At 49.6% G+C, this 26,709-nt stretch overlaps 10 protein-coding genes across 10 annotated transcripts; 7 read left to right on the plus strand and 3 right to left on the minus strand.

Annotated features, from left to right (window-relative positions):
- Positions 1 to 550: 550 nt before the first annotated feature.
- Positions 551 to 2,637, plus strand: LTR84_003967 (uncharacterized protein; the record flags this gene model as incomplete). The annotated part of the gene is made up of 7 exons (XM_064847547.1): positions 551 to 766; positions 819 to 1,118; positions 1,168 to 1,629; positions 1,677 to 1,883; positions 2,019 to 2,250; positions 2,331 to 2,501; positions 2,573 to 2,637. The coding sequence occupies 7 exons, from the start codon at positions 551 to 553 to the stop codon at positions 2,635 to 2,637; spliced, it is 1,653 nt and encodes a 550-aa protein (XP_064704659.1).
- Positions 2,638 to 3,568: 931 nt separating this feature from the next.
- Positions 3,569 to 5,707, minus strand: LTR84_003968 (uncharacterized protein; the record flags this gene model as incomplete). Its single annotated transcript, XM_064847548.1, has 1 exon — positions 3,569 to 5,707. One exon carries the CDS (start codon positions 5,705 to 5,707, stop codon positions 3,569 to 3,571), a length of 2,139 nt encoding a protein of 712 aa, XP_064704660.1.
- Positions 5,708 to 7,133: 1,426 nt separating this feature from the next.
- LTR84_003969 (uncharacterized protein) lies at positions 7,134 to 9,422 on the plus strand (the record flags this gene model as incomplete). Its single annotated transcript, XM_064847549.1, has 1 exon — positions 7,134 to 9,422. One exon carries the CDS (start codon positions 7,134 to 7,136, stop codon positions 9,420 to 9,422), a length of 2,289 nt encoding a protein of 762 aa, XP_064704661.1.
- A 911-nt stretch (positions 9,423 to 10,333) lies between these two features.
- LTR84_003970 (uncharacterized protein) lies at positions 10,334 to 12,966 on the plus strand (the record flags this gene model as incomplete). Its single annotated transcript, XM_064847550.1, has 5 exons — positions 10,334 to 11,372; positions 11,439 to 11,468; positions 11,539 to 12,119; positions 12,172 to 12,305; positions 12,372 to 12,966. The coding sequence occupies 5 exons, from the start codon at positions 10,334 to 10,336 to the stop codon at positions 12,964 to 12,966; spliced, it is 2,379 nt and encodes a 792-aa protein (XP_064704662.1).
- A 662-nt stretch (positions 12,967 to 13,628) lies between these two features.
- LTR84_003971 (uncharacterized protein) lies at positions 13,629 to 15,241 on the plus strand (the record flags this gene model as incomplete). Its single annotated transcript, XM_064847551.1, has 3 exons — positions 13,629 to 14,333; positions 14,432 to 14,983; positions 15,038 to 15,241. The coding sequence occupies 3 exons, from the start codon at positions 13,629 to 13,631 to the stop codon at positions 15,239 to 15,241; spliced, it is 1,461 nt and encodes a 486-aa protein (XP_064704663.1).
- Positions 15,242 to 15,941: 700 nt separating this feature from the next.
- Positions 15,942 to 16,997, plus strand: LTR84_003972 (uncharacterized protein; the record flags this gene model as incomplete). The annotated part of the gene is made up of 1 exon (XM_064847552.1): positions 15,942 to 16,997. One exon carries the CDS (start codon positions 15,942 to 15,944, stop codon positions 16,995 to 16,997), a length of 1,056 nt encoding a protein of 351 aa, XP_064704664.1.
- A 1,612-nt stretch (positions 16,998 to 18,609) lies between these two features.
- LTR84_003973 (uncharacterized protein) lies at positions 18,610 to 21,088 on the plus strand (the record flags this gene model as incomplete). Its single annotated transcript, XM_064847553.1, has 6 exons — positions 18,610 to 18,802; positions 19,080 to 19,387; positions 19,445 to 19,818; positions 19,871 to 20,443; positions 20,543 to 20,843; positions 20,936 to 21,088. The coding sequence occupies 6 exons, from the start codon at positions 18,610 to 18,612 to the stop codon at positions 21,086 to 21,088; spliced, it is 1,902 nt and encodes a 633-aa protein (XP_064704665.1).
- A 1,024-nt stretch (positions 21,089 to 22,112) lies between these two features.
- LTR84_003974 (uncharacterized protein) lies at positions 22,113 to 22,940 on the minus strand (the record flags this gene model as incomplete). Its single annotated transcript, XM_064847554.1, has 1 exon — positions 22,113 to 22,940. One exon carries the CDS (start codon positions 22,938 to 22,940, stop codon positions 22,113 to 22,115), a length of 828 nt encoding a protein of 275 aa, XP_064704666.1.
- A 930-nt stretch (positions 22,941 to 23,870) lies between these two features.
- LTR84_003975 (uncharacterized protein) lies at positions 23,871 to 25,327 on the minus strand (the record flags this gene model as incomplete). The annotated part of the gene is made up of 5 exons (XM_064847555.1): positions 23,871 to 24,148; positions 24,218 to 24,785; positions 24,833 to 25,129; positions 25,188 to 25,225; positions 25,291 to 25,327. 5 exons carry the CDS (start codon positions 25,325 to 25,327, stop codon positions 23,871 to 23,873), a joined length of 1,218 nt encoding a protein of 405 aa, XP_064704667.1.
- A 601-nt stretch (positions 25,328 to 25,928) lies between these two features.
- Positions 25,929 to 26,540, plus strand: LTR84_003976 (uncharacterized protein; the record flags this gene model as incomplete). The annotated part of the gene is made up of 1 exon (XM_064847556.1): positions 25,929 to 26,540. One exon carries the CDS (start codon positions 25,929 to 25,931, stop codon positions 26,538 to 26,540), a length of 612 nt encoding a protein of 203 aa, XP_064704668.1.
- Positions 26,541 to 26,709: the final 169 nt, after the last annotated feature.

Here is a 26,709-nt window from a genome sequence, read left to right on the forward strand (position 1 = left end):
TCAGACCAAATTCTACTTGAGGACAAACGACACTCAACTCAGAATGGGGATGTAATGTCGGAAGAGGGTTGTCTCATGATTCTCACCACTGAGTACTCGTACTCGGTCTACTCGGTCCACTACGAAAGAAGAATCTTACCACTCCTTCTCCGCTTCCATAACCGGATCCTGGCCCGGCATAAGCCCCCAATATACCCGCCATCCACCTTTCCATATCTCGCTAAAGGCCAGAAAGGCCACCCACCCACTGGAGCAGAACCGGCTGTCTCCCTGCTTTCCTCTTATTGCGGCGAAATGAATAACCCGTCGGTTGAATTTTACCACTCGCTTGCAACGCTTTTGCGGGGTTTCCTTGCCTCGAGGATCGAATGTTGACATCCCCTGATTCTACTAGCCTCTTCTCCACACAGGGTCTGGGGTGCCGAGTGCCAGATCATCGGGCCACCATTAAAAGCTGCTTGAATTCCCTCCTTACCGTTGCCATGATCAAGCGTTCTCAGTAAGTGAACACCCAGTGCAATCCAGATATCCAGATATCATCTTGATCACAATGGAAGTCGTCAAGATTGTTCCCACCGAGCGAGAGCTCAAGAACTTCGAGCTCAGCAATCCCGACACGATCACTCTTATCCAACGAGCACAGGAGAGCGATGCTGCTGATCGACAACTCACCATTCCTCAGGCGCTGAAAAAGTACAAGAAGGCTGTCTTCTGGAGTTGCTTCCTCTCAACCGCGCTGATCATGGAGGGATATGATGTTGTTATTGTACGTCCCCCTCTAAGATTTGTTCCCAAAATATACTAACCCGGACCTGTAGATCAACTCTTTCTTCGGCCAAACTCAATTCAGGGAACGCTTCGGAACTTTCGACGCAGTGGCGGGCAAGAAGGTCATCACTCCAGCGTGGCAATCGGGCCTGTCAAACTCAGCTCTAGTGGGCCAATTGGCTGGGCTCATTCTCACCTCATTTGCCCAAGACCGCTTTGGGTGTCGTCCGACATATCTTTTCTTCATGGCGTGGATGAATTTTATGATCTTCATCGCCGTGTTTGCTCCATCTCTCTCGGTCTTGGCTTTTGGCGAAGCCATGAGCGGCATCTCATGGGGTGTATTTCAGGTGAGAATCAATGGCTCAACTACAGCGACATTTCTATTGACATAACCAGACCTTGACGACTACATATGCGTGCGAAATTGCGCCAACCGTGCTTCGACCCTTCCTTACTGCCTATGTCTCCCTCTGCTGGGGCTGTGGTATCCTTCTGTCGGCTGGTGTCCTCCGCGCAGTTGCTGGTATCGATGGTGACCTAGGATGGCGATTGCCGTTCTGTCTTCAATGGTGCTGGCCTGTACCACTTTTTGTCGGAGTCTGGTTTGCCCCTGAATCTCCGTGGAGTGCAGTAAGACGAAATAAGCTTGAACTCGCCAAGAAGTCTCTTCTGCGCCTGCGATCCAACAGTCCAAACAAGGAGCAAGAAGTTGAGGCTACACTTGCCTACATCCGCCACACTACCGAGCTTGAGAAGGCAGACACAGAAGGAGCGAACCTGATTGAATGCTTCAAAGGCACGAATCTTCGCCGGACCGAAATTGTGAGTCTCTTCAAAAATTTCAGCACCTCGCTTAAAGTGAGCTGACTATGGTTTCAAAGAACTGCATGACATGGATGTCTCAGGTTCTAGACGGGAACCCATTGACCAGCTATGCTGTCGTTTTCCTTGAAGCAGCGGGATTCTCTGAGATTCAGACATTTGATATCAATATCTCCATCTGTGCCTGCTTTGTGATCGGCGTCCTCATCTGCTATCTCATCTTCCCATTTTTCGGAAGGAAAACTATCTACATGTCAGGTCTCACCTCAATGTGCCTCATTCTCATAGTGGTAAGTGAGGATCTCATTCCCACTCATGGCCCTTATTGCTTCCCACCATTCAATCGTGGGCCCCTAGCTTGGAGAGATAGTATCATTGGCTATCTTGCCTTGTGAGCACAACGCTAACAGAAGCGCGATATCCAGATTGGAGGACTCGGTTTCGCTAGTGGCCATGATGCGCAACTTGCCATTGGCATTCTTCTAGTCATCTGCACGCTAGTCAACACAATCTGTATGGGACCGACGTGCTATCCCATCGTCGCTGAAACCCCATCCGGTCGACTGAGATACAAGACTATTGCCGTTGGAAGATTCGCATACAACATTATCAGCATCGTCCAGAACACCATTACCCCACGCATGCTATCGGCTAGTGGTAAGTCTTGTTAATGCGCACCTTCTTTATTTCCCAAATTATCTTGAACTTTATCCTAATCCACTATTTTCTCTGCGCAGCGTGGAACTGGGGTGCCAAATCAGGACTATTCTGGGCAGGCACCAACCTTCTCTGCAACATCTGGTGCTACTTCCGTCTCCCAGAAACCAAAGACCGCTCATTTGGAGAGATCGATCTCCTCTTCGAGCACAAAGTACCAGCGAGAAAGTGGAAGGCGACTAAAGTCGATCGTAAGTTCTCTCAGTCTTCAGAGTTCAACACAAGTCCCTTGAACCATTACTGACTTTTCTCCCCACAACAGAATTTGCTCATGGTGCCATCTACGAGGCCAAGGCCGAGGGAGCTACGACCTATCACATGGATTAGTTCAATATACAGGCTTGGCTATTGATCGTGGTCAGATGTTACAACAATATCTCTCTTGCAAAAAGGCCTCAGAGTTGGATTGATATCAAGACCGGACATAGCAGCAAGGACAATATTGTGTTGCGTTTCCGTGTCCATCTGCTTTGGGTTTCTGCTCCACTACAACCACCGAAGGCTGATCTGTCCATATAATCACCAGTTGACTGACCCAAAAATGACAAAATATGGTCTGTCTCGAAGTTTTCAATTGTCTGCACTTTGAATTGAATCTAGAATGCTTGGTGAATCTGCATCTGATCTGAGGTCCTGTACCCACCTAAGTATTTAAGAGTGATCATGGTAATACGCAAGGCCCGCAACTCCTGACTTTGGCGATCATCATGTCTCATAGGCTCCGAAGCTCTGCTAGCGCCTCGCTTTTGACGTATTCATCCCCTGTTGAGACTTTCCCGAACAAGATCTCGGCCAACCCAGAAAGCCCAAAGCACTACGAGTTGGACCATGGTCAATGGCGTCTTACGATCAGACCCCATCAACCTCTTTATATCCAAGGTTCGTATGACCGAGCGGTATTTATGCCGGTCCGCGTGGTTTCGCTCATGCAGCGTCTACTAGTAATTAGCCCGTCGCGAAATTGCCGATGGCTCTCAATCCATTGCCCTGTGCTGAATGTGGAGAACTAGCTTACAGGCGACGCCAGCGAGCACGTGGTGTTCTCGCATCCGGTACTGAATGGTAAGCGATGCTTCGTACGACTCAGAACGGGGTTTGGGAACGGCTTGTAGCACTAATTGTTAAATGGCTGGCAGAATACGCACGTTGATAAAGAATGAGAGCATTGAGTTGTGATGTTTTTATCGTTGACTATGTGGGACATGCGTCTAAAAGGCCCGAAGTATGTCGCATGACTCGGCCGTGACTTCCTTAATTATTACTCGGTGAGTCTCAACAGGCGCGCACAAACCGTGGACGGAAGCTTTACATCTAGCGAACCCTTCTCGGCATCCCACGAGGTCTCGATCTCAAAGCCCAAGGGATACAAGAAGTCGACCTTGACGTCTGAGCCCTTTTTGACACTAGATATCGGCAGAGAGCACGAGGTGTCGCCTCCTCGCCGCCACACTGCCACGTACGAGCACGACGGCGCCTTCAACCCGACTGAAAGCCAGTCGTCATGCCACTTCGGGAGGCCCAACGGCCAGAACGGCGTGGTGTCTTTGATATCATGCCGGATGCCCTTGTAGACGTCCATGCCCTGGCGGACCAGGTCGAGCTGTGCGTCGCTGAGCTTATGCAGCGCTCCACTCAGGTGCACGCGGCCCATGAGGCTGTTGACGACGGTGAGGGCGTTGATCTCATCGGTCCACTCCGGCTGCGGATACGCCCACGAGGCGCTCTGCTCGGGCGTGACGGCCGTGGCGATGGCGGCGGAGACGACCGAGTAGCGGACCGGGTCTTGCTGGTCGCTGGTCGACTGGATTGGGTGGACGGCCAGCATGGCGTAGTCGAGGCGCTGGCCGCCGCTCGAGCACGTCTCGATCACCAGCTCCGGATGCCGCGTGAAGATGCCCTGGATCCAGTCCAGATATGCGCGGTTGTGCTTCAGCAGGCCCGCGCCCGAGCTGAATGCATTCGCGTCCGTGCCGTTCGCCACGTCGATGTTGTAGTCGAATTTGAAGTACCCGATCCCGTACTCCGTGATCAGGTGGTCAATGATCTTGTCCATTCTCGCACGGACCGCGCTGGAGCTGTAGTCGAGCTGGTACCGGTTCTTTTCGATGACGCGTTTGCCGTTTTCTTGGAAGAAGGCGTCGGCCGGGAGTGCTTTTGCGGCCGGACTGCGCACGCCGATGACTTCGGGCTCGACCCACACGCCTGGGATCAGACCTGCGGCGCGGATGGTGTCTATCAGGGATTTGAAGCCCGAGGGGAAGCGGCGCTGCGATGGCACCCAGTCGCCCACGCTGTCCCACCAGTCCGTCTCGTCGGCGTACCAGCCAGCATCGATGACGAAGTATTCGGCGCCAGCGGTGATGGCGGGTTTGATGAGTGATTTGACTTTCTCTTCGTCTGGATCGCCCATCAGACAGTTCATGTAGTCGTTGAAGATGATGGGGAGTGTTTCGTTGTCTGGGTGCTTCCGTCGTATCTTGCGTCTGTATGTTGTTAGAGCTGCGAAGGCTGCGTCGTCACCGTCGTAGACGTGCACAACGGCACATGGGACAGTTGTGAAGCTTTGCTCCGGTCGAAGAAGTTCCTTCCACCCGTGGTTGTAGTTTGTCGGCCCTGTGATAGCCACGTAGATATCGTCGTTGAAATCACCGATCTCCCATCGCCAAGATCCATTGTTCTCGACCTGCCACAGCCATGTGTCCTTGCCATCTTTGCGTTTGAGCATCCCCATAGGCAACATACCCCCGGTGGAGAAACTTCCACGGTTTGACACCGAGTAGCTGACGTGAGTGGCCAGATGTCCTTGTTCTAGCTCATAGAGGCCGATCGTGTCCAAGCCTATCGTGGGAAGTTCATGGTCGTGCCACTGTGCTTCTCGAAACCATGTGTTCGTTGCAGTGGCTGCCACATACTCATGCCACCATTCACGAGTGGAGTCGGTCAGTATTCCTGCTACTAACGACGTGGCCTGAGTTAGGATAATATCTTCTCTCCCATCATTGCGCAATGTGGCGAAAGAGCGCAGAACCGGAATTCCAGTATAGGTGACAAAGGTCGATATCACCGTTAAATTCGTAACACTGTCATGCGACTCGACTTCAAGAGTGTGCTGCTCATGGCTCGAGTATTGTCGATGAGCTTTGTACTTGAGACGAGATGTGACTGTCCCGCAAACGAGAGTCTTTGAACTTTTGTGGTCACTCGTGCCTTCACCTGCAAGTCGTACATCGGTCAACGGTAGAGAGGCATCTGGATTCCTGTTGGATCTTGGAGTTGTTGGTGCAGGTTTTTCGCCAACAGCACGTATCTCGTTCAAACGTACGATCTGGTCTGTTCCTATGAACAAGACCACAAGTAATGCATCCGTCTCCCAGCGGATTTCTTGTGGCTGTGCCATAATTAAAGGAGCCACTGATATTCTCTGTGCGATACTGCAGTCCAACCTCCTAGCACCATGCCAGTGACCCTGACGGCAGATACTTCAACGTGATATAGAATTATTGGCGAACCATCTCCAATTACCGCGAGGTTTGCTCTGTATGAGTTCTGTGGATGAACAACATCTGCCCTCTTACAAGCTCCTCGGTGGGTTAGGTGGTTCCCTTGGTAGCAGGGCATGTATGACTATTACCATTAAAATTCCGCCGGGAAATTTCATGACAACTGCCCACCAACACCCCGGTCACCGGTGGTTAACCACATCAAGTTAGGATGCTCATGAGCTATTGGGTGGAGATGTTTTAAATACTAGCCTTTGCTTGAAAAATCTTCTCGTTTTCAAAGATTGATGCAAAAACAGCCGCCATGAACTGTCAGAGGGTTTGAAGCATCACAAGGATGATCACGTCGCGGAGAGACGTTTGGCTGGCTTTGTGGCGATGTTCTCGGCGTCTTGCGGCGCTGTTCGCATATCAGCATTTATTTTGATTACTGGATGTCAACCCTGTCATGAAAAGTCGACAAAGAGTCTTTCGAGGGAGGCTAAATGTCTACGATGAAAGGTGCAATTCAGCCGATAATCTTTGAACACTTTACCAGCAACAGCATTCTAGTTGATATACTCAAGTAAGTTAGGACAAAACATCTCCAGAAGAATCTTCGACTGGCTCGGAAAAAGAATAGCTTGCCAATGTTATCTAATCCTGAGCTGGAAAGATGCCGGTGTAGCCTCTGGAGGCAATCGCAGCTGCAAGAGATAAATACTCCGTAGGATGCCGTAGGTGCCTGCGACTTAGGTGGCACCCACTGCTCTACAGGTATCGGTATGACGTAACCGCAGATCCTGCCCTGAAAGGCAAGCCCCGGATAAAGGCAGGTCAAGATCTACTACCCCGCATGATGCGGGGTGAATTTATCCGGGACAGGAACAACACGTGCTTGACATTTGTGCAGCAAACAACGCACCCTCTTGTTTCCAGGAATTAGCTGTTACGAGTACCAGGTCATGCATATCGATTACTATGGTCTAAGAGAGTCTGCTCTGTTCACACTCCCACATTAAGCCGATATATTTTGGTTAGGCTCAGCTCCACAATGATCCTTCCGCTGACGGTGAGTCTTCAACATAGTGTCAAACAGATCGGCAGTTACTCATGACTACTGTGATATGGAGCTCCAAAACATTGACTACGCAAGAGGCTATGCTAAGGTACGTTACACGGTTTCCATTTCGGCTATTCTTGAGTCATATAGCTTTGGCGGCTCAATTCATACCTTGCTCGTGCATGACATTTCCAGATGGTGCCAGGCAAAATCGTAGAAAAGGGAGTCTTCCTCATCTCTAAATGATCGCCTCCCGCGTACGGGATCCTCGATTGGCACTAATGGCGTCTTATACCGGTTTGGCCTTACTGGCACTGTCTCTCCCTCTGTCCTGGGCGCAACAATATCCCGACTGTCAGAATGGACCACTATCTAACAACTCGGTATGTGATACCGGATTGTCGGCGAGAGAACGAGCTCAAGCGCTGGTCGATGCCCTGACACTGGAGGAGAAATTAAACCTCACGCACAACAACTCACCGGGCGTAAAGCGATTAGGCTTGCCGGCCTACAACTGGTGGGGTGAAGCTCTTCACGGAGTAGCTGCTGCGCCAGGAGTACAATTCAGCAGCTCAGGCAATTGGTCCTATGCGACTTCCTTTCCTCAGCCTATTTCAATAGCGTCATCTTTTGACGATGAGCTATTCTATGCCATCGGGACTGTGATAAGTACTGAAGCGAGGGCATTCAACAACGGTAAACGCTCCGGCCTCGACTATTGGACACCAAATATCAATCCATTCCGTGACCCGCGATGGGGCCGTGGTCAAGAAACGCCAGGTGAAGATACTTATTTGGTCAAGCGATACATCGACAATATGGTCACTAGTCTCCAAGGTGGTCGTAATCCTACATCCTATAAAGTCATCGCCACATGCAAGCACTACACAGCTTATGACTTGGAAGGTTGGCAAGGGAACACTCGCTATGGGTTCGACGCTATTGTCAGTCCGCAAGATCTGAGTGAATATTATATGCAGCCATTTCAGCAGTGTGCGAGAGACACCAAGGTCGCCTCGATAATGTGCTCATATAACGCTATCAATGGCGTACCTGCTTGTGCCAATTCGTACACCATTCAGTCAGTTCTTCGAGGGCATTGGAATTGGACTGCTGATGAGAACTACATCACTTCTGATTGCACTTCCATCCAGAATATGTTTACCGATCACCATGCGTTTGATACAAGACAGCAGACAGTGGCAGCTGCGCTGAACGCTGGGGTCGATGTTGATTGCGGCTATTACAATCCAACATTTTTACCATCAGCATATTCCCAAGGTTTGTTTCAGGAGTCCACGCTAGATAAGTCACTTCTACGTTTGTACTCAGGATTGGCCAAAGCAGGCTACTTTGACCCTCCAGACTCGCCGTGGAGATCAGTGACATGGGATAATGTGTCAACACCAGAAGCGGAAGATCTTGCCCTGAAGGTTGCCGAGGAAGGTATCATTCTCTTGAAGAATGACGGAACCCTTCCGTTGATCCCGCCTGAGGATCGCAATTTGACTCTACTTCTTGCTGGTGGCTGGATCAATGCCACCGAGCAGCTGCAAGGAAACTATGCTGGACCCGCGAGAACGTTGGTATCTCCATGGATGGCGCTCCAGAATGTCTCGAACCTCAATCTTGTTGTCGTCAAGTGGTACGAGAATCCCATGTTGCGTGCCATTGACACTCAGGCGGACGCTATTCTCTACATTGACGCTACAAATGAAGGTGCGGATGAAGGCAAAGATCGTAATACCATTCGATGGGATGCCATGCAGGTGGACGCTGTGGAGATGTTAGCTACCCTTGGTCGACCCCTTATCGTTGCACATATGGGCGAGCAGGTCGATGATTCAGCACTGCTCAATAACCCTAATGTGAGCTCATTATTATGGGCTGGTTATCCAGGTATGTTAGGAGGGCAGGCGCTTATCAATATTGTCACTGGTAAGACGGCACCAGCTGGTAGAATGCCAGTCACTCAATACCCTGCCGACTACGTTCATCAAGTACCCATGACCGACATGAATTTGCGTCCGGATCCCCAGACTGGCAACCCAGGTCGGACATACAAATGGTTTGACAATGCAACCGTCGAGTTTGGTTTTGGACTTCACTACACCAACCTTTCCACTGCCATTGGCACGCCATCAAACACATCTTTTGATATTCAGTCTCTTGTGTCTGCCTGCAACTTCACTACCTACAGCCACGTCGACCAGTGCCCGTTCTATCCCTCAGGCTCCACCTCCTCTTCGTTATCTGTCAATGTCACCAATAGCGGTACCACAGCCTCTGACTTCGTCGCCCTTGCTTTCATTGCCGGGGAGTACGGACCAACACCCCGCCCACTCAAGTCCCTTGTAGCTTACCAGAGGCTCTTCGATATCAAGCCTGGAAGTTCACAGACAGCCAGTCTAAATCTCACGCTAGGATCATTGTCAAGATACGACGAGAAGGGAAATCAGATATTGTATCCGGGGAATTATCGTGTATTGATAGATGTACCGACACAAAATACCTGGGAATTTGTGCTGACTGGAAGCGAGTATGTGATGGATGAGTGGCCTCAAGTGTAAGTGAAACGGCTTTAGGATTTGACTCTGATCTCTTGATAAACCCGAGCGAGTAAGCTCATCGAATGTGTAGGCTTAGCTCATGGCAATGCCCGACATTAAGGCCATTGGGACTGGAAGACTTGTTCAGAGCAGCGCAAGCCTTGTCTCTGAGCCTTTGATATGAGAGGATTCGTAGCTGTGGCACATTAAATGCGCAACGAGGCTAGTTAGGATCAGGCTACCAAAAGAGTTCAATAAGTCGGAATGACGTAATATTCGACTAGAACCACCTCAACGTCGCTTGCTAAATCGCACTTGCACTTCTCCCATTATCCTCATTCAGGATATCATTAACTGAAACTCCACTCAAAGATCACTTAGGCTCTAATCACAGGCTATACATTGCCGATATACCTATCCAGATGAAGTAGCCCCTCACGACGATCATCACGGAGCTTTTCAGTCCCATCCAGGGTAAACTTCCAATTGATTGCGGCTAAATGATGCGATTCCGAGGCTCCTTCCTTCAAGGAACATCATGTACCGCAAGTGAATGTAACAAATTTACCCCGCGGGGGATTTTCCTCAAGCGAAGCTGGCCCGACGGATTAAAGCATCAGATGATTGAAAGATGTGTTCGATATGCATATGCAAGCTCATGAATAACGTGTATATAGTAAAGACAGTGCCACCGACGAAGGAAATAGAGTAGTGCGAGAGTGGAGGACGAGAACCGAAGACTGTGAACTCTTTTAATCAACTTCCGACCCCGTGGTTCTGTAGCTCGACGATTTCCAATGACGCGGTTCAAACTTTCCCATCTCTTTAGTCCGTTGTTGTTCCTTTCGAGTCCAAGCGTGGAAGCAGCATTCCAACCACCCAACTCTGCTTCTATCCCATCGCGAATATGGTCTTCGGAAGCGGGACTCAATATGACGGATGGATACCCACTAGGGAATGGGAGACTTGGGGCTATCTCACCAGGCACTGTGCTACGTGATCATATAGTCCTGAACGAGGACTCATTCTGGTCAGGAGCACTACTTCGTCGAGTGAATCCGGATGCTTTGCAGAGTGTGGCCACAATGCGAGAACAAGTCAAGCAGGGTTTTATTCAGCAAGCGCAGGATCTCGGAGGCTTGGGATATGCATCGACACCCGTTTCGACTCGACATTACGAGCCTCTCGGTTATATCAATTTGTCTCAGAATGTTACAGGTAATATCACCGAGTATGAAAGATGGCTTGATCTGGCTGATGCAACTGCTGGGGTTTACTTTGTCAACAAAAACATTTCTTACCAGCGTGAATACTTGGCGAGCAATCCGGCAGATATCATTGCAATACGCCTAAATGCTAGCGAGCCTGGTTCAATCAATTTCAGAATTCACTTTGGTCGAGACGAATCTTCGCTCAATCGCTGGCAGGACTTCTCAGAGCCGATAAATGGAGACACAATTATCTTCGGTGCGACGAGTGGAGCGAAAGATCCGATAAGCCATACCGCAGGTGCCAGGGTTGTGGCAAAAGGAGGAAAGGTCTCCACGATCGGAGACTACGTTATCTGTCAAGGCGCAGACGAGGCTGTCGTTTACTTCACCGCTTACACCACCTATCGCACGCAGGACACTCGCAGCGCTGTGCTGAATGATCTTGCCGCATTCACACCAGACTCGTACAACGACATTCGTATTGAACATGTTGCGGACTACCAGGAATACTATGATCGTTTTAAATTGGATCTTGGCTCTTCATCAGACAACCAGTCGTCATTGTCTACAGTTGAGAGGATGAGTACCATCAGGCCCGATAAGTTCGACCCTGAATTGGCTGTATTATACTTCCAATATGGGAGATATCTGTTGATCGCAAGCTCGCGTGAGGGAACTCTACCACCAAATCTCCAAGGGATATGGAGTGAAGAATTTAATCCAATGTGGGGTGCTAAATACACCATCAACATTAATCTGCGTAAGTTCCACGGTGTTGATTTTTGTTGTCAGGCGGATTTTGAACCTCGCTAATATACTATCTCAGAAATGAACTACTGGCCCAGCTTGACGACAGGTGAGTTGCCAGGCACCTCTTCCATACTTGCAAGCTACTTTATAGGACTTGGTCTGACATTGAAATCCAGGCCTGCAAGATCTCGTCGGTCCGTTGAATGATTTGATAAAACTCATGACTACTGAAGGAATGTATGTTGCAAAAGAAATGTACAATTGCTCAGGTACTGTCTCCCACCACAATGTCGATCTATGGGGAGATTCTGCTCCCCAAGACAATTACCAATCATCGACATTCTGGCCTATGGGGGCTACATGGCTCGTCACGCATGTGATTGAGCACTATCGATTCACAGGTGACAAGGCGTTGTTAAGTGAGATGTACCCAATTCTCAAGTTGAACGCAGAGTTTGCGCTCGATTTCTTGACACCTTGGAACGAATACATGGTCACCAATCCCTCGCTCTCTCCCGAGAACATATACTACGCCCCTAATGCTACCAAGCAGCAAGTGGCCATAACAGCAGGGCCAACGATTGACAACACACTATTATGGGAGTTGTTCGGCTTCATTCTCGAAGCACAAGTAGAGCTGGGGATCACCAATGAGACTGATTTTGCAAGTCGAGTAAGGGCCATGCGCGGGAAGCTGCCACCGTTGAGATTGAATCAATATGATGGCATTGCCGAATGGCCTGAGGATTTTGAGGAGGTAAGTCTCTTCATCAATTGACACCCGACTGGTGATACACAATGTTTGCGAGACTAAATTCGTCAAGGCTTTACCCGGCAATGGCCACATGTCGCATTTGGTCGGTCTCTATCCAGTCCCACAGATTACCGCATCCAATGCTACCACGTTTGATGCGGCATTGACAAGCTTAAAACACCGACTTGAGTAAGTTGTCCCTGTTAATGTGCTTATATTGTATCCGCATCATGATACTTGGCTTACGTGTTTCAGTAACGGTGGAGGCAGCTGTGGTTGGCCTCGTGCCTGGACGGTCGCTCTCGCTGCAAGAACCTACTCAACTGATATCGTGCATGACTATTTCGTGGATCAACTCTGGAACTGCACATTCAATACGTCTTTGCTCAACCAAGGATATCCAGCATCATTCCAGATCGATGGCAACTTTGGCACAACGGCTGGCGTCGTGGAGGCGTTACTCCAGAGCCATGAGAGCGTCTCGACCGTAAATAGTACGGCAGATGGGTTGGCCGCCGCCTATACTGGTGACGTCGACAAGGTAGTCTTGATCAGACTGTTACCTGCCCTCCCAAAAGCCTGGGGAGCCAATGGAGGTGGGTCAGTCTCTGGACTCATCGCCCGAGGGGGATTCGAGATTGACATTAGCTGGTCAAACAATAGTGAGCTGGTTGCAGCCAGAATCACCTCAAAGCTGGGGCAGGAGGCATATGTGACATTGGGCCAGGGTACAATTGGTAGCCTCGACAGCAAGAACGGCACATCCATCAAGATCAATGATTTCGAGGCTGGGAAATTTGTACACTTGAATTCTACAAAAGGCATAACGTACAATGTCACCGTTGCTTAGGGGACGGTTAGTCACCGAGTAGTCTCGGTAGTCTGAATCCTGAATCCTTGGAGCCAAAACCGATGAATCGAGTCATTCCGAGTCCTATGGAATCCTACTACCCACACACTGAAAATAAATACTTGGGATATCTACGTTATAACTCGACTCACAAATTTATATGAGTCGAGCCTAAATTCAAATCCGAAGAGTCGAATTCGTAGTTCTGGGATTGCTGTCCTGGCAGCGCTGCCGACATCGGATGCATGGATGAGGAGTTATTTGCTGTATTGGATGAGTAGTAGGAATCACTTCAGAAGACCATAACATCCATCTTAATTGATTACTATCCTGCAATCTGCAGTAACTTGCGTTATGTTCGTACTTCGACCCTCGTACACGCCGCTCGCGTAACGTTACTCTTGTTCATCCTTACGAGTAGCGAGTGGTCAAACTATGAGGAAGTTGCCCACCTAAGTATGTACCCCATGCAAAACACGAATCGCACGCCATTCTCCAACTCCAACTTCCAAGAGTCGGGTTTAAGGGTCCGTTTTCGAACTGCGGATTCTTGTGCCGTGTTCCGAGCATTTATTAATCATAGCCGAACAATGCCCAGGTCAAAATGCCAAAATGACTGAAGGCGACAGCTTTCTTTTATTTCTTCCAACGATCATCAAAGCATGGATGAGAAAGCAGAAATTGTGTCTGGTCCAATTAACGCAGTTTCATCCGCGGTATTACCGTCATCTGCTGTGGGCAGAGAGGGAAAGCTTGAAGGCCAGACGCCAAGCGGGGTCAGCAGCGACAGAGTCAAGATATGGCAGCTGGTTTTTCGTGTTTCAATCATTACTTCTGAGGTTTACTCGCATCAATATTCTGGTAGTGGGACAGAAGACGAGCCTTACGTGGTGGACTTTCTGCCCGGCGATCCTCTCAACCCACACAATTGGGAAACATGGCGGAGATGGATGTTCCTGTCCATCGTAGCCGTCTCGACACTGGCGGTGTCCTTCTGCACCTCGGCATACCTAAGTGCATTGCCTCAACTTCGTGAACACTTTCAAGTCTCTGATTTGGTGATCACACTCGGCTTGTCGCTGTTCATCTTGGGCTTTGCGCTTGGTCCCCTAGCCTGGGGTCCGCTGAGTGAGGAATATGGCCGGCAACCACTGTATTTCTTGACCTGTGCTGTCTTGACGGTCATGAATATCGGTGTGGCGTCGGCAAACTCAATGCCGACGTTGATCGTCCTGCGATTCTTCGCTGGTGCTTTCGGCGCCTCGCCATTAGCTAATTCCGGAGGGGTCATCGCTGATATGTTCGTCTCGGAGCAACGAGGTGTGGGAATTGCGGCGTGGTCCGCGTGTGCGTTCATTGGCCCCGCTGTGAGTTTTCAAACTTCGATGTCGTGAATAGCTCAGCATTGAGGGCCAGATTTGTTATGAAATGGGGACTTTGGGCATGCTGACAATGATTCCTTCAGGTTGGACCCATCGTAGCGAATTTCGTGGCTGTTGCCGCTGGTTGGCGGTGGGTTATGTGGACGATGACGCTCTTCGCCGGGACGTTTTGGATTGTCGGCGCTCTTGTCATTCCTGAAACCTATGCTCCGGTGATACTCCGCAGACGGAGTCAAAAATTAACCAAACTGACCGGCAAGTTGCACATTTCGATATATGAGAGCAAATCTGAACACAGAGCGACGACAACGGAGAAGATCCGCAAAGTTCTCTTTAGGCCTTGGAAACTCTTGATATATGAGCCAATTGTACTGCTCATATCGGTCTACATGGCCATATTATACGCAACCTTATTCATGATGTTGGGCGCTTTTCCGATTGTTTTTGCGGAGACTCGACACTGGGCTCAAGGTGTAAGCGGTCTGCCGTTTATTGGTATCTGTGTTGGAATGATTAGCGGTGCGCTTCATACAATTTACGACAATAAACGCTATCTCAGAGACATCGAGAAGCCCGAAAACTTGACCCCTGAGGCGAGGCTGCCACCGGCATTGCTTGGTGCGGTCATCACACCGGTAAGTAAACCTCCTACCAACTCTCAGAAACAATATTGATATCGAGAATATTAGATTGGGATGTTTCTATTCGCCTGGACCAACTTTCCCAGCATCCATTGGATAGTATGCATTATTGGCATTGTCATCTACTGCCACGGGTCGGTGCTCGTGTTTCTGTCGGGAATGAACTACCTCCTCGATTCTTACACCATATATGCGGCATCTTGTTTAGCAGCAAATGCTCTCTTGCGAGCCATTCTTGCAGCAGCATTGTAAGTGAAGCCAAATTTATGTTACTTAATAAGCTGACACATGTAATCTTTTAACAGCCCACTTTTTACGAAACAGATGTACCATAATCTGGGCATTCATTGGGCATCATCAATCCCGGCATTTCTAGCGTTAGCGTGCACACCCGCTCCGTTCATCTTTCACAAATATGGAAAGGAGATCAGGTTGAAATGTAGGTATGCCGCGCAGGCATACGAGTATGGACAGATTCAACGTGGTCGGTAGACATCAAACGTCAGATCTGGAATCAACAGGAAGACAACTTGGTCGAAAGATGTTTAAAACAGATCGTAAAGCAGATCAATATCACTAGTAATGTTGAAAGCTATCTGGAACTTCCCCTCCGCTTACACGCGCCCTCTCTGGCAGCCCCAGTTTGCGGATGTACTTCTGGTCGCACGTGACACAAACCATACAGCCTCGTCAGATTTTCTTGGCATGAGGCAAGGCTGGAGGCGCGTTCATCTCTTGACACGCCCGCAATTGCAGTTGTGGAGTTTACGCATCCCATCAATTCACCTTTTCCTGCAACCATAGATACTCCCTAATCTTTACAAGTCTCGGGTCTCCCGTCTCTCGCCCACAAGTCTTCCACCCTGTTTTCACACCTGGTAATTCAGCCTCTGTTCTCACCTCGCTCCATTGCTTGGAGAACCCTGTACACTGATTTCCACGCTTGAGAAAGATGGCAAGCTCTCCGCCTGCTCCGTTTTCTGCAACCCTACCAAAACCCAAGAAGAGATTGTCGATGAGTTCACAAGCATCTGGTCAAGGGAGAGATAAGAGACCAAAGATACACCCTCTCAGACAAACCTCATTCCCTGCCGAGCCTCTCTATGGGTCCGCAGTCAGAAGTGCGCGATCAGAGACAGGAAGTGTTACAAACAGTCTACTTTCGGGAGTGAGCAGTAAAGTGGCCCCAAGAGGCAGAGGAAGACCTAGGAAGTCGGCCCAACTCAACGATGCCGATGTACGATCAGCGACAGCCGCGGGTGCAGACAATGCAAGTCAGGCGGACGGAGATGGACGGGCAGGAAATCGTGGCAAGTCTGTGGTCAGTGCCAGATCTGGTGCGGTCGATGCTGAAGAAGATGACGAGGGTGACATTGATGGCATGCTTGAGAACATGGACGAGCAGGAGAGGAGACAGGCGGAGGAAGAAGAGACGAAGCAAGAGCAGCGCAGAGAGCGACTAGCCGACACTCTCGACATGGATCAGTACTCACGATACAATCAGTGGCGCGCTTTATCACTGAACAATAGCACCATCAAAAGGCTTGTCAATTCCATCGTCTCACAATCTGTCACCTCTGCTCCTTTGCAGGCCGTAAGAATCTACGGAAAGTGGTTTGTCGGCGAGATCGTGGAACGCGCCCGTGAGGTGCAGGTCGATTTCGCCAAAGCATACGACGAAACTAGAAAGGCCGAGAGAGCGTCACGAGAGAAAGAACTGGAGCTGTTAGAGGAGAAACAGAAACAGGGCACAACTACTGACGCTCAATCGAGACTTATCGCCAAAGACATCGAGCAGCTCAAGAAGGACGTCAAAGCTTATATCCCCAATCCTCATCGAGGAGGCCTGCTACCTGATCACCTTCGAGAGGCTTTGCGACGCTATAAAGCAGATGGAGAAGGTGGCGGCGTGGGTTTCTCAAGTATGAGCCATGGTTTGCTAGGTGTGCCTGGTGACGTTGCTTGGAGAATTGATGGTGGAAATTCTGGTAGGCGGCTCTTGAGGTGATCCTCTCGAGCAGCAGTACTACATATGGCCGCGTCATGGTATTTATCTGATATCCGAATTGTCCTACCAAAGTCTCACGCCATCTGCAAACCGTGCAGAGCAGTCTGTGCATCCCAAGCCTTGCGACATTTCTTCTGACCTAGCCAGTTTTGACTTAACCGATTCATGGGATCAGGTATTCGCTGGAAATGGGAGTCGACGATGAAGTTGGATGCCGGGTTGCGAGACACGGCAGTGAGAGTATGTCTATTATATTGCACAGCGGCCTTTGGAAATAGAGACGGTGCACTTACCAGTTCGGTGAATCAAAGAATAACGGTGAGCACCTCATCTACATTGTGTGGCAGACAGATCGAACACCGAGGAGCGATCGAGACGTTCCTACAGACAGCTATCCAAAGGTTAGCTTCACGGTCTTCGACTGATCTCATCGTTACTGTGGGCTGTAGCACAGGCTGGCAGTTCTTGAGCTGAAAGACTCTATCAACGAGCTGCATTGCGCTGGCAAAGATCCGAGACAAAGATTTGGGTGCACCGGGTTTGGCGCAACTATCCACGGGACTCGAGACCTTCAGATATGCCCAGACAGACCAGCTTCGACTAGTCATACCCGGAAGCTGGGGAATAAAGTGCTATTATTTTCCACCCTACATAAATCATGTGTCCCTGCTCGACCCTCTCAGGAGCCGAATGATCACGACATGCCAGGCGCCCATTCAGGTACTGCTCTCTGGTCGAGCCACGCTGAGATTGCTCTTTCATTCCCCACTCGTCCTGCTTTTTCAAGTAGCTACAGCTAGAATACGGAGTAATGTCCATCATCTTCGGTTTTTTCAGCTACGCCACGATTTAAGCTGATAGGACCAGGTGTGGTTCTCTACCAGGTCTAGATCTCTCAGACCAACAAGGCGTTCCTGCACCCACCCGACACCAACTCTAATTTATGCAAGATTATTGGCGAAGCTTCGTCTAACTCTTTGATGACTACATCCGTTGTTGTCAAACTCTCCCCCATTTCATGCCACAAGCACGCAACGCACCAGGTCTCACGTTCGGCTGGAGAACGGTAGGGGTTTTGTGTCTGGCTCTCTAGAAATGGCACCTGGACAAAGTCTCGATGTCGATCACACGCACATCCCGGCCAGATTACCTCGTGGTTGGTGAACGGTTTGCGCTATCGATTAGACATCCCTCAAATCTGGTGGATGGCTCTTATCATTTCCCAGGTCTGCTTCTATCCGGAGTCCAATTGCCCGAGTGCAGTCTTTAGACAACGCTGCAAAATTCTGAACGGCCATCCATGAAAACCTAGACCCTTGCAGCCTTTTTTAAGTATTTCCTGATTCGCCTCATTCTCGCGGGAGCTGAGAAATCCTAGTCACACATATCCGTGACAGGTGCTCCCGAGGGCCAAGGTCATTTCTCGTCGTTGCATAAACGTCAAGCCTCACCAACTCGACGCTCTTTCAGGAGTGCTCAGATAAGAACGAAAATGATTGATAAGAAAAGGGTAAACACTCAACCAGCCTTGGAAACCGTAACATAACAACTTCTCAACTACCCAACGTATTGATCATTATCTTTTCATATCGAATCGTGTTGGACCATAACTATGGCGCCCAGCGAAGCAGATCTGAACGCTGGCGTGGTTGTTGGTGTCGGAGCACTCAACAATGACGAGGTTCGACCTAGAGTTGACATCGATGTGATGATCTCAAAGCAGCCAGATGTGTTCAACCTTTTTCTGTTAGCCCTCATTGACCTTCAGGCAGACTCTTCAAAGCTTGGCTACTTCGCCATGGCTGGTAAGTCTCTCAAGGCTTCAATCCACCAGCACGGCTCGGAAAATTAATTCATCATCCACTAGGTATTCATGGACTTCCTACTACTCTCTGGGATGGTGTAGGGAAGGATTTCCCTGAGACAAATGGTGGATACTGCGCACACGGCAGGCTTCTATTCCCAACATGGCACAGGCCTTATCTGGCACTCCTTGAGGTTTGAAGCCCAGGGCGGTGCGGCTCTTCGGTGCAGAACGAAGTCTGATTGAGTTATAGCAAACTCTTTATCGAAAAATGCTAGCCATTGTCAAGGAGTACGACCATTCAATCCAGCCAAGATATCGAGCTGCGGCGAGGGCTTTTCGGTTTCCCTATTGGGATTACTTCCGTCCTCGTGATGTTGACGCGAAGTTCCCGGGTATCACATTGGAAGGTAATCGAACGCGATACAGCTATGACTTTCGTATGCCTGATGTTTTCAATGTTACCGATGTGATGATCCGCATGCCTCCACATGACCGCATGGAAGTCCGGAGGAATCCTCTTTACAACTTCAAGTTCACAGACAAGCTGAACCTGGACAGAGATTGGTCCAGGGCCAAACTGAACGTAAGTGGATTACTATGCCTCAATCCTAATTGGTAATCTGATGTCCATTCCTCACAGAACTTCAACCCTGATCGGACGGTACGCTGCCCGCGGGACAAGAGATCCAAATATCACAATGTGCAGGAATTGAGCGACAGTCTCAACAGTGGTCGTGAGGGCAGAGCCGCAATGATGCTCGACATTCTGAACCCAAATTCCAGTCGTTACCCAGATCTCCAGGATGTAGCATCAGATATGGTTCTACGAGGAGGCGACTTGACGAACACAAAGCTGACTAGAACGATCTCTGGCGTACCCGGATCAAGAGCTGCGAGCTATGGCTCAATCGAAGGCCTGCATGGTAATTATCACACAATCATTGGTGGTTCGAACGGCCATATGTCACATCCGTCGATCGCTGCTTTCGATCCTATCTTTTGGTTCCATCATTGGTAACTAATAGCTCGCAACTTGACTCTATGTTTACTGATAATTGCTATGTAGCAACGTCGATCGCATATTCGCTATTTGGCAGGCGACACACCCCAATGCATGGTTTCCACCACCCGGAAGGGATTCCCGAGGGAGACCTCTAAAAGCCGAAAGTGAGAAGGACCTCCTTCCTTTCTACAAAGTCAAAAATGAAATGGGGACAATCTTCTACGATTCAGACTGGGCTCGAGATACTGAAAGCTTTGGATACACCTATCCCGATCTCGAGGGCCTTCGTGACCCACGATCAGTTTGGCGTAGCGTGTACAACAAGTACATCTGGAGTATTCGCAGTGCTTCGAGCAGCCGGTTTTCCCCACCACCATCGGATATGAAACCGATCAATCTCAACAAAGCCCAGGTCTTTCAGTATCCTGGAGCCAACTCGCGGGGTAGCGCTCCTGATTCACATGAATCAAATGATACCTCCGTTCGAATCGTATACAGGCGAGTCTTGTCGTCCAGTTCGGACACTTCAACAACATCGCAGGTCTCCATTCAAAGCTACAGCTCTGCACCAGCTCCTGATAACGATATTGATCCGTATTTCGACCGCACGTGGTACATCGATAATATTGTAAAAAGGTCAGCATTCCCTACATTCTGTTGGCTCTCCAGCGTTATTGCTTCTCTTCTAGTACTGTACTTGCTCCGAACATCTTCGACTGACATGTCTATCATCAGGAATGTACTCAACGGTCCGTTCACGATTTACTTCTTTCTCTGTCTCAAATCGAGATTCCCCGACGATCCGGAGGATTATTCTACTAGTCCTTATCTAGCTGGCATCAACCACATTTTCGCCGCACCACGTGAAGTCTGCGACAATTGCGGAAGGCAAGACGCAGCGGGGGCTCTAGCTTCAGACACAGTGCCAATCACAGCGTTGCTACTTGACTACGTGGCTATTGGAGTACTGGAAAGCATGCGCGCGGAGCATGTCCATCCATTTTTGGTCAAATACTTGCGCTGGAGAGTTGTCTACGTAAGTCATGTTGACAGCTTTGTTGACACAAGTGCCACCTGTTTTAATACGATCAAGTGTCGCTCTGCTCATGGCTGACTTTGCTTTCACAGGATGGAAGCTCCAGGGCCGATCCCAGGGACTTGCCACAGTTCGAGGTAATGGTCAGTGCCAGGATCAGTCACGAAGACGGCTCTACGACATATGCTTCGTATCCAGACATAACCGAAGATATTTACTACAATGCCGCGTCTGCTGCGTACTAAGCTCGTGTTTGCTAGGCGCCCTTTCTTTTTGGGGTCCAGGACACAGGATTGTGCTCACAGCTTACGAGGTCAGCAAAGTCCTCGAAATCCGAGCAAGGTGGATTCGCTCCTTGACTGCATCATACCAGCTGCGAGCATGGGAAATATAGCTGGTTAAAGCGGCTTCAGCGCCTAGTTACGAATTCCCTTGATGAACAACGTTTTCCGACAGGGCTGCAACGGCCTTCCAATTTGTTGACCTGCTTGATACATCTTCCTTCCTCTGGTCAGACCTCTTTCAAATGCTGGCAGGTTTCTTGCCAATGGGACGATCCCATCACCCATTGTTTTTCATCGTCCTACCTCAGTCGCGATATTGCAAGTACAAGATTTTTGGCGCCGTTATGGACCATCCCCAACTAACTTTCTGATACATCGAGCCGAGCACTGGAATCGTCAAGCGGCATGGGTAGGCATGAATTGGGCATCACACCTTCTTAAACGGTTCTGACAAGTGGAGAATGCGAATGCCGGCTTCCAATGGACGGCATCGCATGTAAGCTCTGGATCCTGGCCTGCTGGAATTTCTCATTGTCATGACTAGCTCTCTCACTCTTCTCCATCAAAATGCTACCACTTTTTTGCCTGAACTCATCCTTATTCCTACTTCCGAGCGCATTGTCCCTTTCCATGTTGGACTTATCAACCGCCAGTGTCCTCCCTGCGTATCTGCGTGATGAATCGGACTCTAGCATCAACCGGATAGGTGCAGAATTGTTCTTGGCATAAGGGACGCAATGATTGTTGTGCTTATTATGGAAGATATGAGAAGTCGGATCTAGGATTGGGAAGCAAGAGACGAGTCAGAGGATCTCAAGCTTCGAAGCAACGAGAATCTAAAATCAAGAGACTTAGCCCGATCTTCGTCTCCATTAGGGAGAGAAAGGCTCAAACTACCCTCACGGTCTCATTTGTCTGCAGGAACGTAACCATGCCAGCATTCTCACCCACGCCAACACAGCACACAACAGCTATATCAAAAGGTTCACAACTGCTCCCCAAGACTCTTCCGGATCCAAGAGGCGGTTTCCTCCACTTTACTCAGGAAAGGACTGTGACCTGCATGAACGGTATCGACTACAAGCTTCAGACCCTTCGGATCTGCCAGCAGTGTTGCTTCGTCCGCCATCTTGACGATCAATCTCTGCCACTCCGGGGGCAAAGACCTGTCATCCTCCGTGAGCAAGTAATAAGACGGTACGATCTTGAAGCCTGCGAAGGGCACTGGGGTACGATAGACAGTCCAGACTTGTGGGATGAGCAGCGAAGCATAATACTCAGCATCCTTCAGAGGAATGTCATGATAGAACAATTCCACCGGACCTGGCTCAGGATTCGGCTCCGATATCTCGATCTGTGTCTTGCCGTCCACCGGAGACGGTATGTATGACAATATAATGGTTGGCGGGATGATTCCGTTTGCCCAGTCGAACCCAGAAATGCCTTCAGTGATGAGCAGGCCGGCGATGACCAGTAATGCAGAGATCCCGTTCTTGAATCCAGCCGCCTTCCGTGATTTCTTATCGAGCTTTTCGACTGCGGCGGACCCTGGCAGGCCACTGTATGAGTGTGTGAGCACCGCAACGTCGGTCTCAGGAGTGGATTCGAGCTCGGTCAGTACAGCGGCCTGAATGGCCTCAACGTCGTCTTTAATATGAGTCGGCGGTGGACGATCCAGCTCCGCGTAATGCATGGAAGGCAACTGCACAGCAATGAATTTATAGCCGTGTTGAACCAAGTGCTCTTTCAGCGGCTGAAAGTGTGCGCCCGAGTGCCAGGCACCATGGACGCCGAGGATTGTTGGCTTTGACATCGTAGCTGCTTCAGTCTTCTGAATTCCTGGAGGTGCTCCTCACAAATCGACCACAATGCCGTGAGAGCAGTAGCTAATACTTGTTAAAGGTGGCTTGAAAATTCCGTTGGCGGTGAAGGTTGAGATCTTCTCGACCTCACTACCGGACTACCCTCACTACCTATGTGGTGCACAAGTACGAGGGAAGCTCTCGTCCCTCCGTTCGTGTCGATGCACAGCGTGTGACGTGACATGAACCCCAACAGGCGTCCAGCCTCGTCATGCATTTGTGCTGCCTCACCATCAAGCTTCCCGTCGCACTGTCAACATATCGGCGCATGATCAACGCTGCGCAAACGCTTATGAGGCGAATTTCCATGCTGGTCGGAACCCCTCGCTTCAACAAGGTACACACCAATCGAGTAATCTATACGAACTAACCTGCTTTGTGATTTGCTTCCGAATGTAGTGTGTTGCCGTATTTGGGTTTGGGAGTCAGTGAACGCGATCTGGGTTTGGCGGACTGCCTTAAAGCCACCCTGGACATACATACTAAGTAGTTACTCTTCGCAATGCCCCGCGCATCTGGCAAGGGGTAAGTGCAACCTGGCGTTTGCTCGGATACGGCTTGGATTTCAGTTTTTCGTTCGCAATCACTGATGCAGAGAGGTTTGCGAGCACTAGTTACATTGCCATAGATCAATTCCTTGTTATATGGCAAGAGTGCCAATCAGATGTTCAAGCTGCAGTATGTGTGGGCCGACAATACATCGTCTCTGGATCTACTGCTTAGATGATATGTAGTATCTGCATTGGAGCATGATTCTGACATCCCATCCCGGGACTTTCTCCTGCAACATTGGGCCCAGCTAATCTCGATTGAATGGCCTTGTTGAAAAGATCTGGCCCAAAGTATCAACGGCACTCATGTCCAGTGGGTTCCCAACAACTTCAGTCCAGTGTCGTCGTCGTTCCTTTCAGATTGTCGATATCGAGTGTCGGCTTGATCCCATGCTTCATGATAGGGCTGTTGAAGAAGTTCTCATAGTCATGGAGTGCATCCGTTTGGATCCTCGAGACCTCGACTTCTTCACTTCCTCGAGTGATGACATCCTCATCATAGTCGTTGACTGCCTCGGCAAGAGTCTTCTCACCACTCTTGACCGCTATCATTGCCTTGACGAAGCGCTCACTATCCCGAACGGCGTTATTGGCTCCTTGTCCTCGGTCTGGCGGTATGGGTCAGTCAGTCATTACGCGCGCAAGGACGACAAAGGAAGTAGATTTTGAAAACTTACGGAACGTCATGCTGTGAGCAGCATCGCCTGACAAGGTGACTCGGCCTCCACGATTATCCCACTTTGTCGGCCTCCATATCCGGAAAGGGACCGCTTTGGCTTGAATTCCTTCTGGGATCCAATCGACGGCAGACTTGTAGGGATCGGCCCAGCCGTCCATCCTCCGTTTCAATTCAGCAACCATGTTTCGAGTTCCTTGATAATCTTCTTCCTCACGCTGCCATGTTGCGAGAATGTAGAAGATCCAAGTCTCTGGTTTGTCGAGGTCGGGCTTGTCCAGTAGGAAGATTCCAATGTACATGGACTTTGGATGTATTCCAACATCGACAATTGGGTGCATCATTTCATCCATTTTCAATGCTCGTTCCGCGGTATAAGTGAACGGAAAATTGACAAACGTGTATGGCAGGACTCGAGCGGCGGCAGCATCGCCTAATAGCCACGGTCTGACCCATGAGCCGCCGCCATCTGCGCCTACAAGTACGGAGCCTGATTCAGAGGTGCCGTCGTGGAAGTGAGCAATAACACCGTCCGTGGTCAATTCAATGTCGGCGAGTGTTTTACCATACTCCATACCGTTAGATTGATGCGACAATTGGAGGAGCACATACCGACCTTGACGTTAATTCCTTCTGACCATATTTTTCTTGTCTTCTGAATATTGAGTCGTCTTACTCTAGGGAACGGTGGTTCAACCATGGTCTTTCCATTGGAGCCATCGCGAATGATAACACTCTCGCAGCCAGCCTCTTTGGAGTCCAACTTCGGATCAGGCTGACAATCTGACAAGCGGTCATAAAGCTCCGATGGCAATAGCTCTTCCAGGTATGGATGACTCCAAGCAATGGTGACTCCCCAGTTGCGATCTCGAGGCGAACTCTCTTTATCAAACACAACATGATCGATTCCATTCTAACAGATAATTAGTCAGTAAAAGGCCTCGGTGTCAAGTGTGTCTGGGTTAAGGCACCTTCTTCAAACCCTGTGCAATCGCAAGTCCCGATAGGCCTGATAAAAGGGGTTAGTTAGTTAGTTCCTTTGCCCGCACTACAGGCAGCGGTGGAGACAAGTACCTGACCCAGCAATAATCACACGCAATGGTTGTGACATGTTGGTCTGTGTGAATGAGACCCAATTTTATTCAGTCTCGAGACTGAAGTACTTCCTTAGATGGATACTATGATAGCTGTATGCGTTGGGACACAACCCGACAGGTGCACACGTCCTGTTGCACAATGATCAACTAATTAGCAACTGCCTCGATTCACCACCAGTAAATAAAGGAAGGTTCAGCTGCCATATGATGAAGCCAGGTTCAAGAAACAAAGTAACAAGTCTATGTAAGCTGAATGTCACCCCGAGACGTGTCACATGAAAAGCAGGTGGTTGGTCTCAGATGGAACTTCACGCGGTCAGCTCGCTCGTTGTTATTTTTGACCTCAGCTTCCTCCGCACGGTGATTGGGGGTGACACGAAGTGATGCCCAAGTCAATTATGGTTGGCTCTGTTCAAGTAAGTTTGATGTGACAACTGCTAAAAGGCGATCAAGCTTCTTAGAGATCCCGATCGGACCAATCCACCCATTTCATCTATATCTCACTGCCTACGTAGTAAATCTTGTAATCGCACCTACACTTGCAGTTCCTGCCTGGGTCGGATCATCGGAGCGATACAAGTCAGCATCACATTGTCCGGCGGCGGTGGTCATGTCATGGCGGTCATCGAACTTGCTCATGTCCAGTTGAAGGATGGCATTACGGCATCCGACCCAGATTTATTGAAGAATCTGAAGGAGGTAAAACGGGTGATCGAGGACTACAGTGGTCTACCGACATTGTTCTTTGAACAAATCGACGACCCCTCGGTGATATTCGTGGTTGGAGCCTGGCCCAGCAAAGAGAAACACGAGCACGGCTTCGATGGATCACCGCAGCAAGCCGTGATTCTAGATCTGATCAAAGATCAAATGGGAATTGATTGGATGCACTACATGAACATTGATCAAAAGGAATTACCAATCCACGCACCTGTTCTGGCTCTGACGAAGGCCACGCTACCCAAGCATGTTGATCGCGCAGCATTTGACCAAAGCATGCAAAAGGCAACACACGGCATCGAACCAGCGCAGCACGGTGCCATTGGAGCGTGGAATATCCGCAAGGACATACATGAGCCGGACGTGAGAGTGCACTTCGGTGGTTGGGACTCGATCGAGGATGCATCAGAGGGACTTGCGAATGTTATCGCAACGGCGGGTGGTGCTCTAAATCCAGAACCAACCAACCTGTTCTTCTTCTTTACCAAGCAGATCAAATTGGCCTGACTACGAGCTTCAAATTGGTCGGCCACTGTGTCTAAGGCAGTTGCAAATTTTGAGGGAGCCTCTCGCTCGGCTGCCTCAGGCAAAGAGTTGATTTTAGGGTCGCAGTGCACTTTGGAACCCCAGCACACAATATGACAATCGCATTTTATCATAGAGTCAGCCTCTTCAA

This window comes from Exophiala bonariae (assembly GCF_035927105.1).
Source record: "Exophiala bonariae strain CCFEE 5792 chromosome Unknown scaffold_18, whole genome shotgun sequence".
Classification (NCBI taxonomy): Eukaryota; Fungi; Ascomycota; class Eurotiomycetes; order Chaetothyriales; family Herpotrichiellaceae; genus Exophiala; species Exophiala bonariae.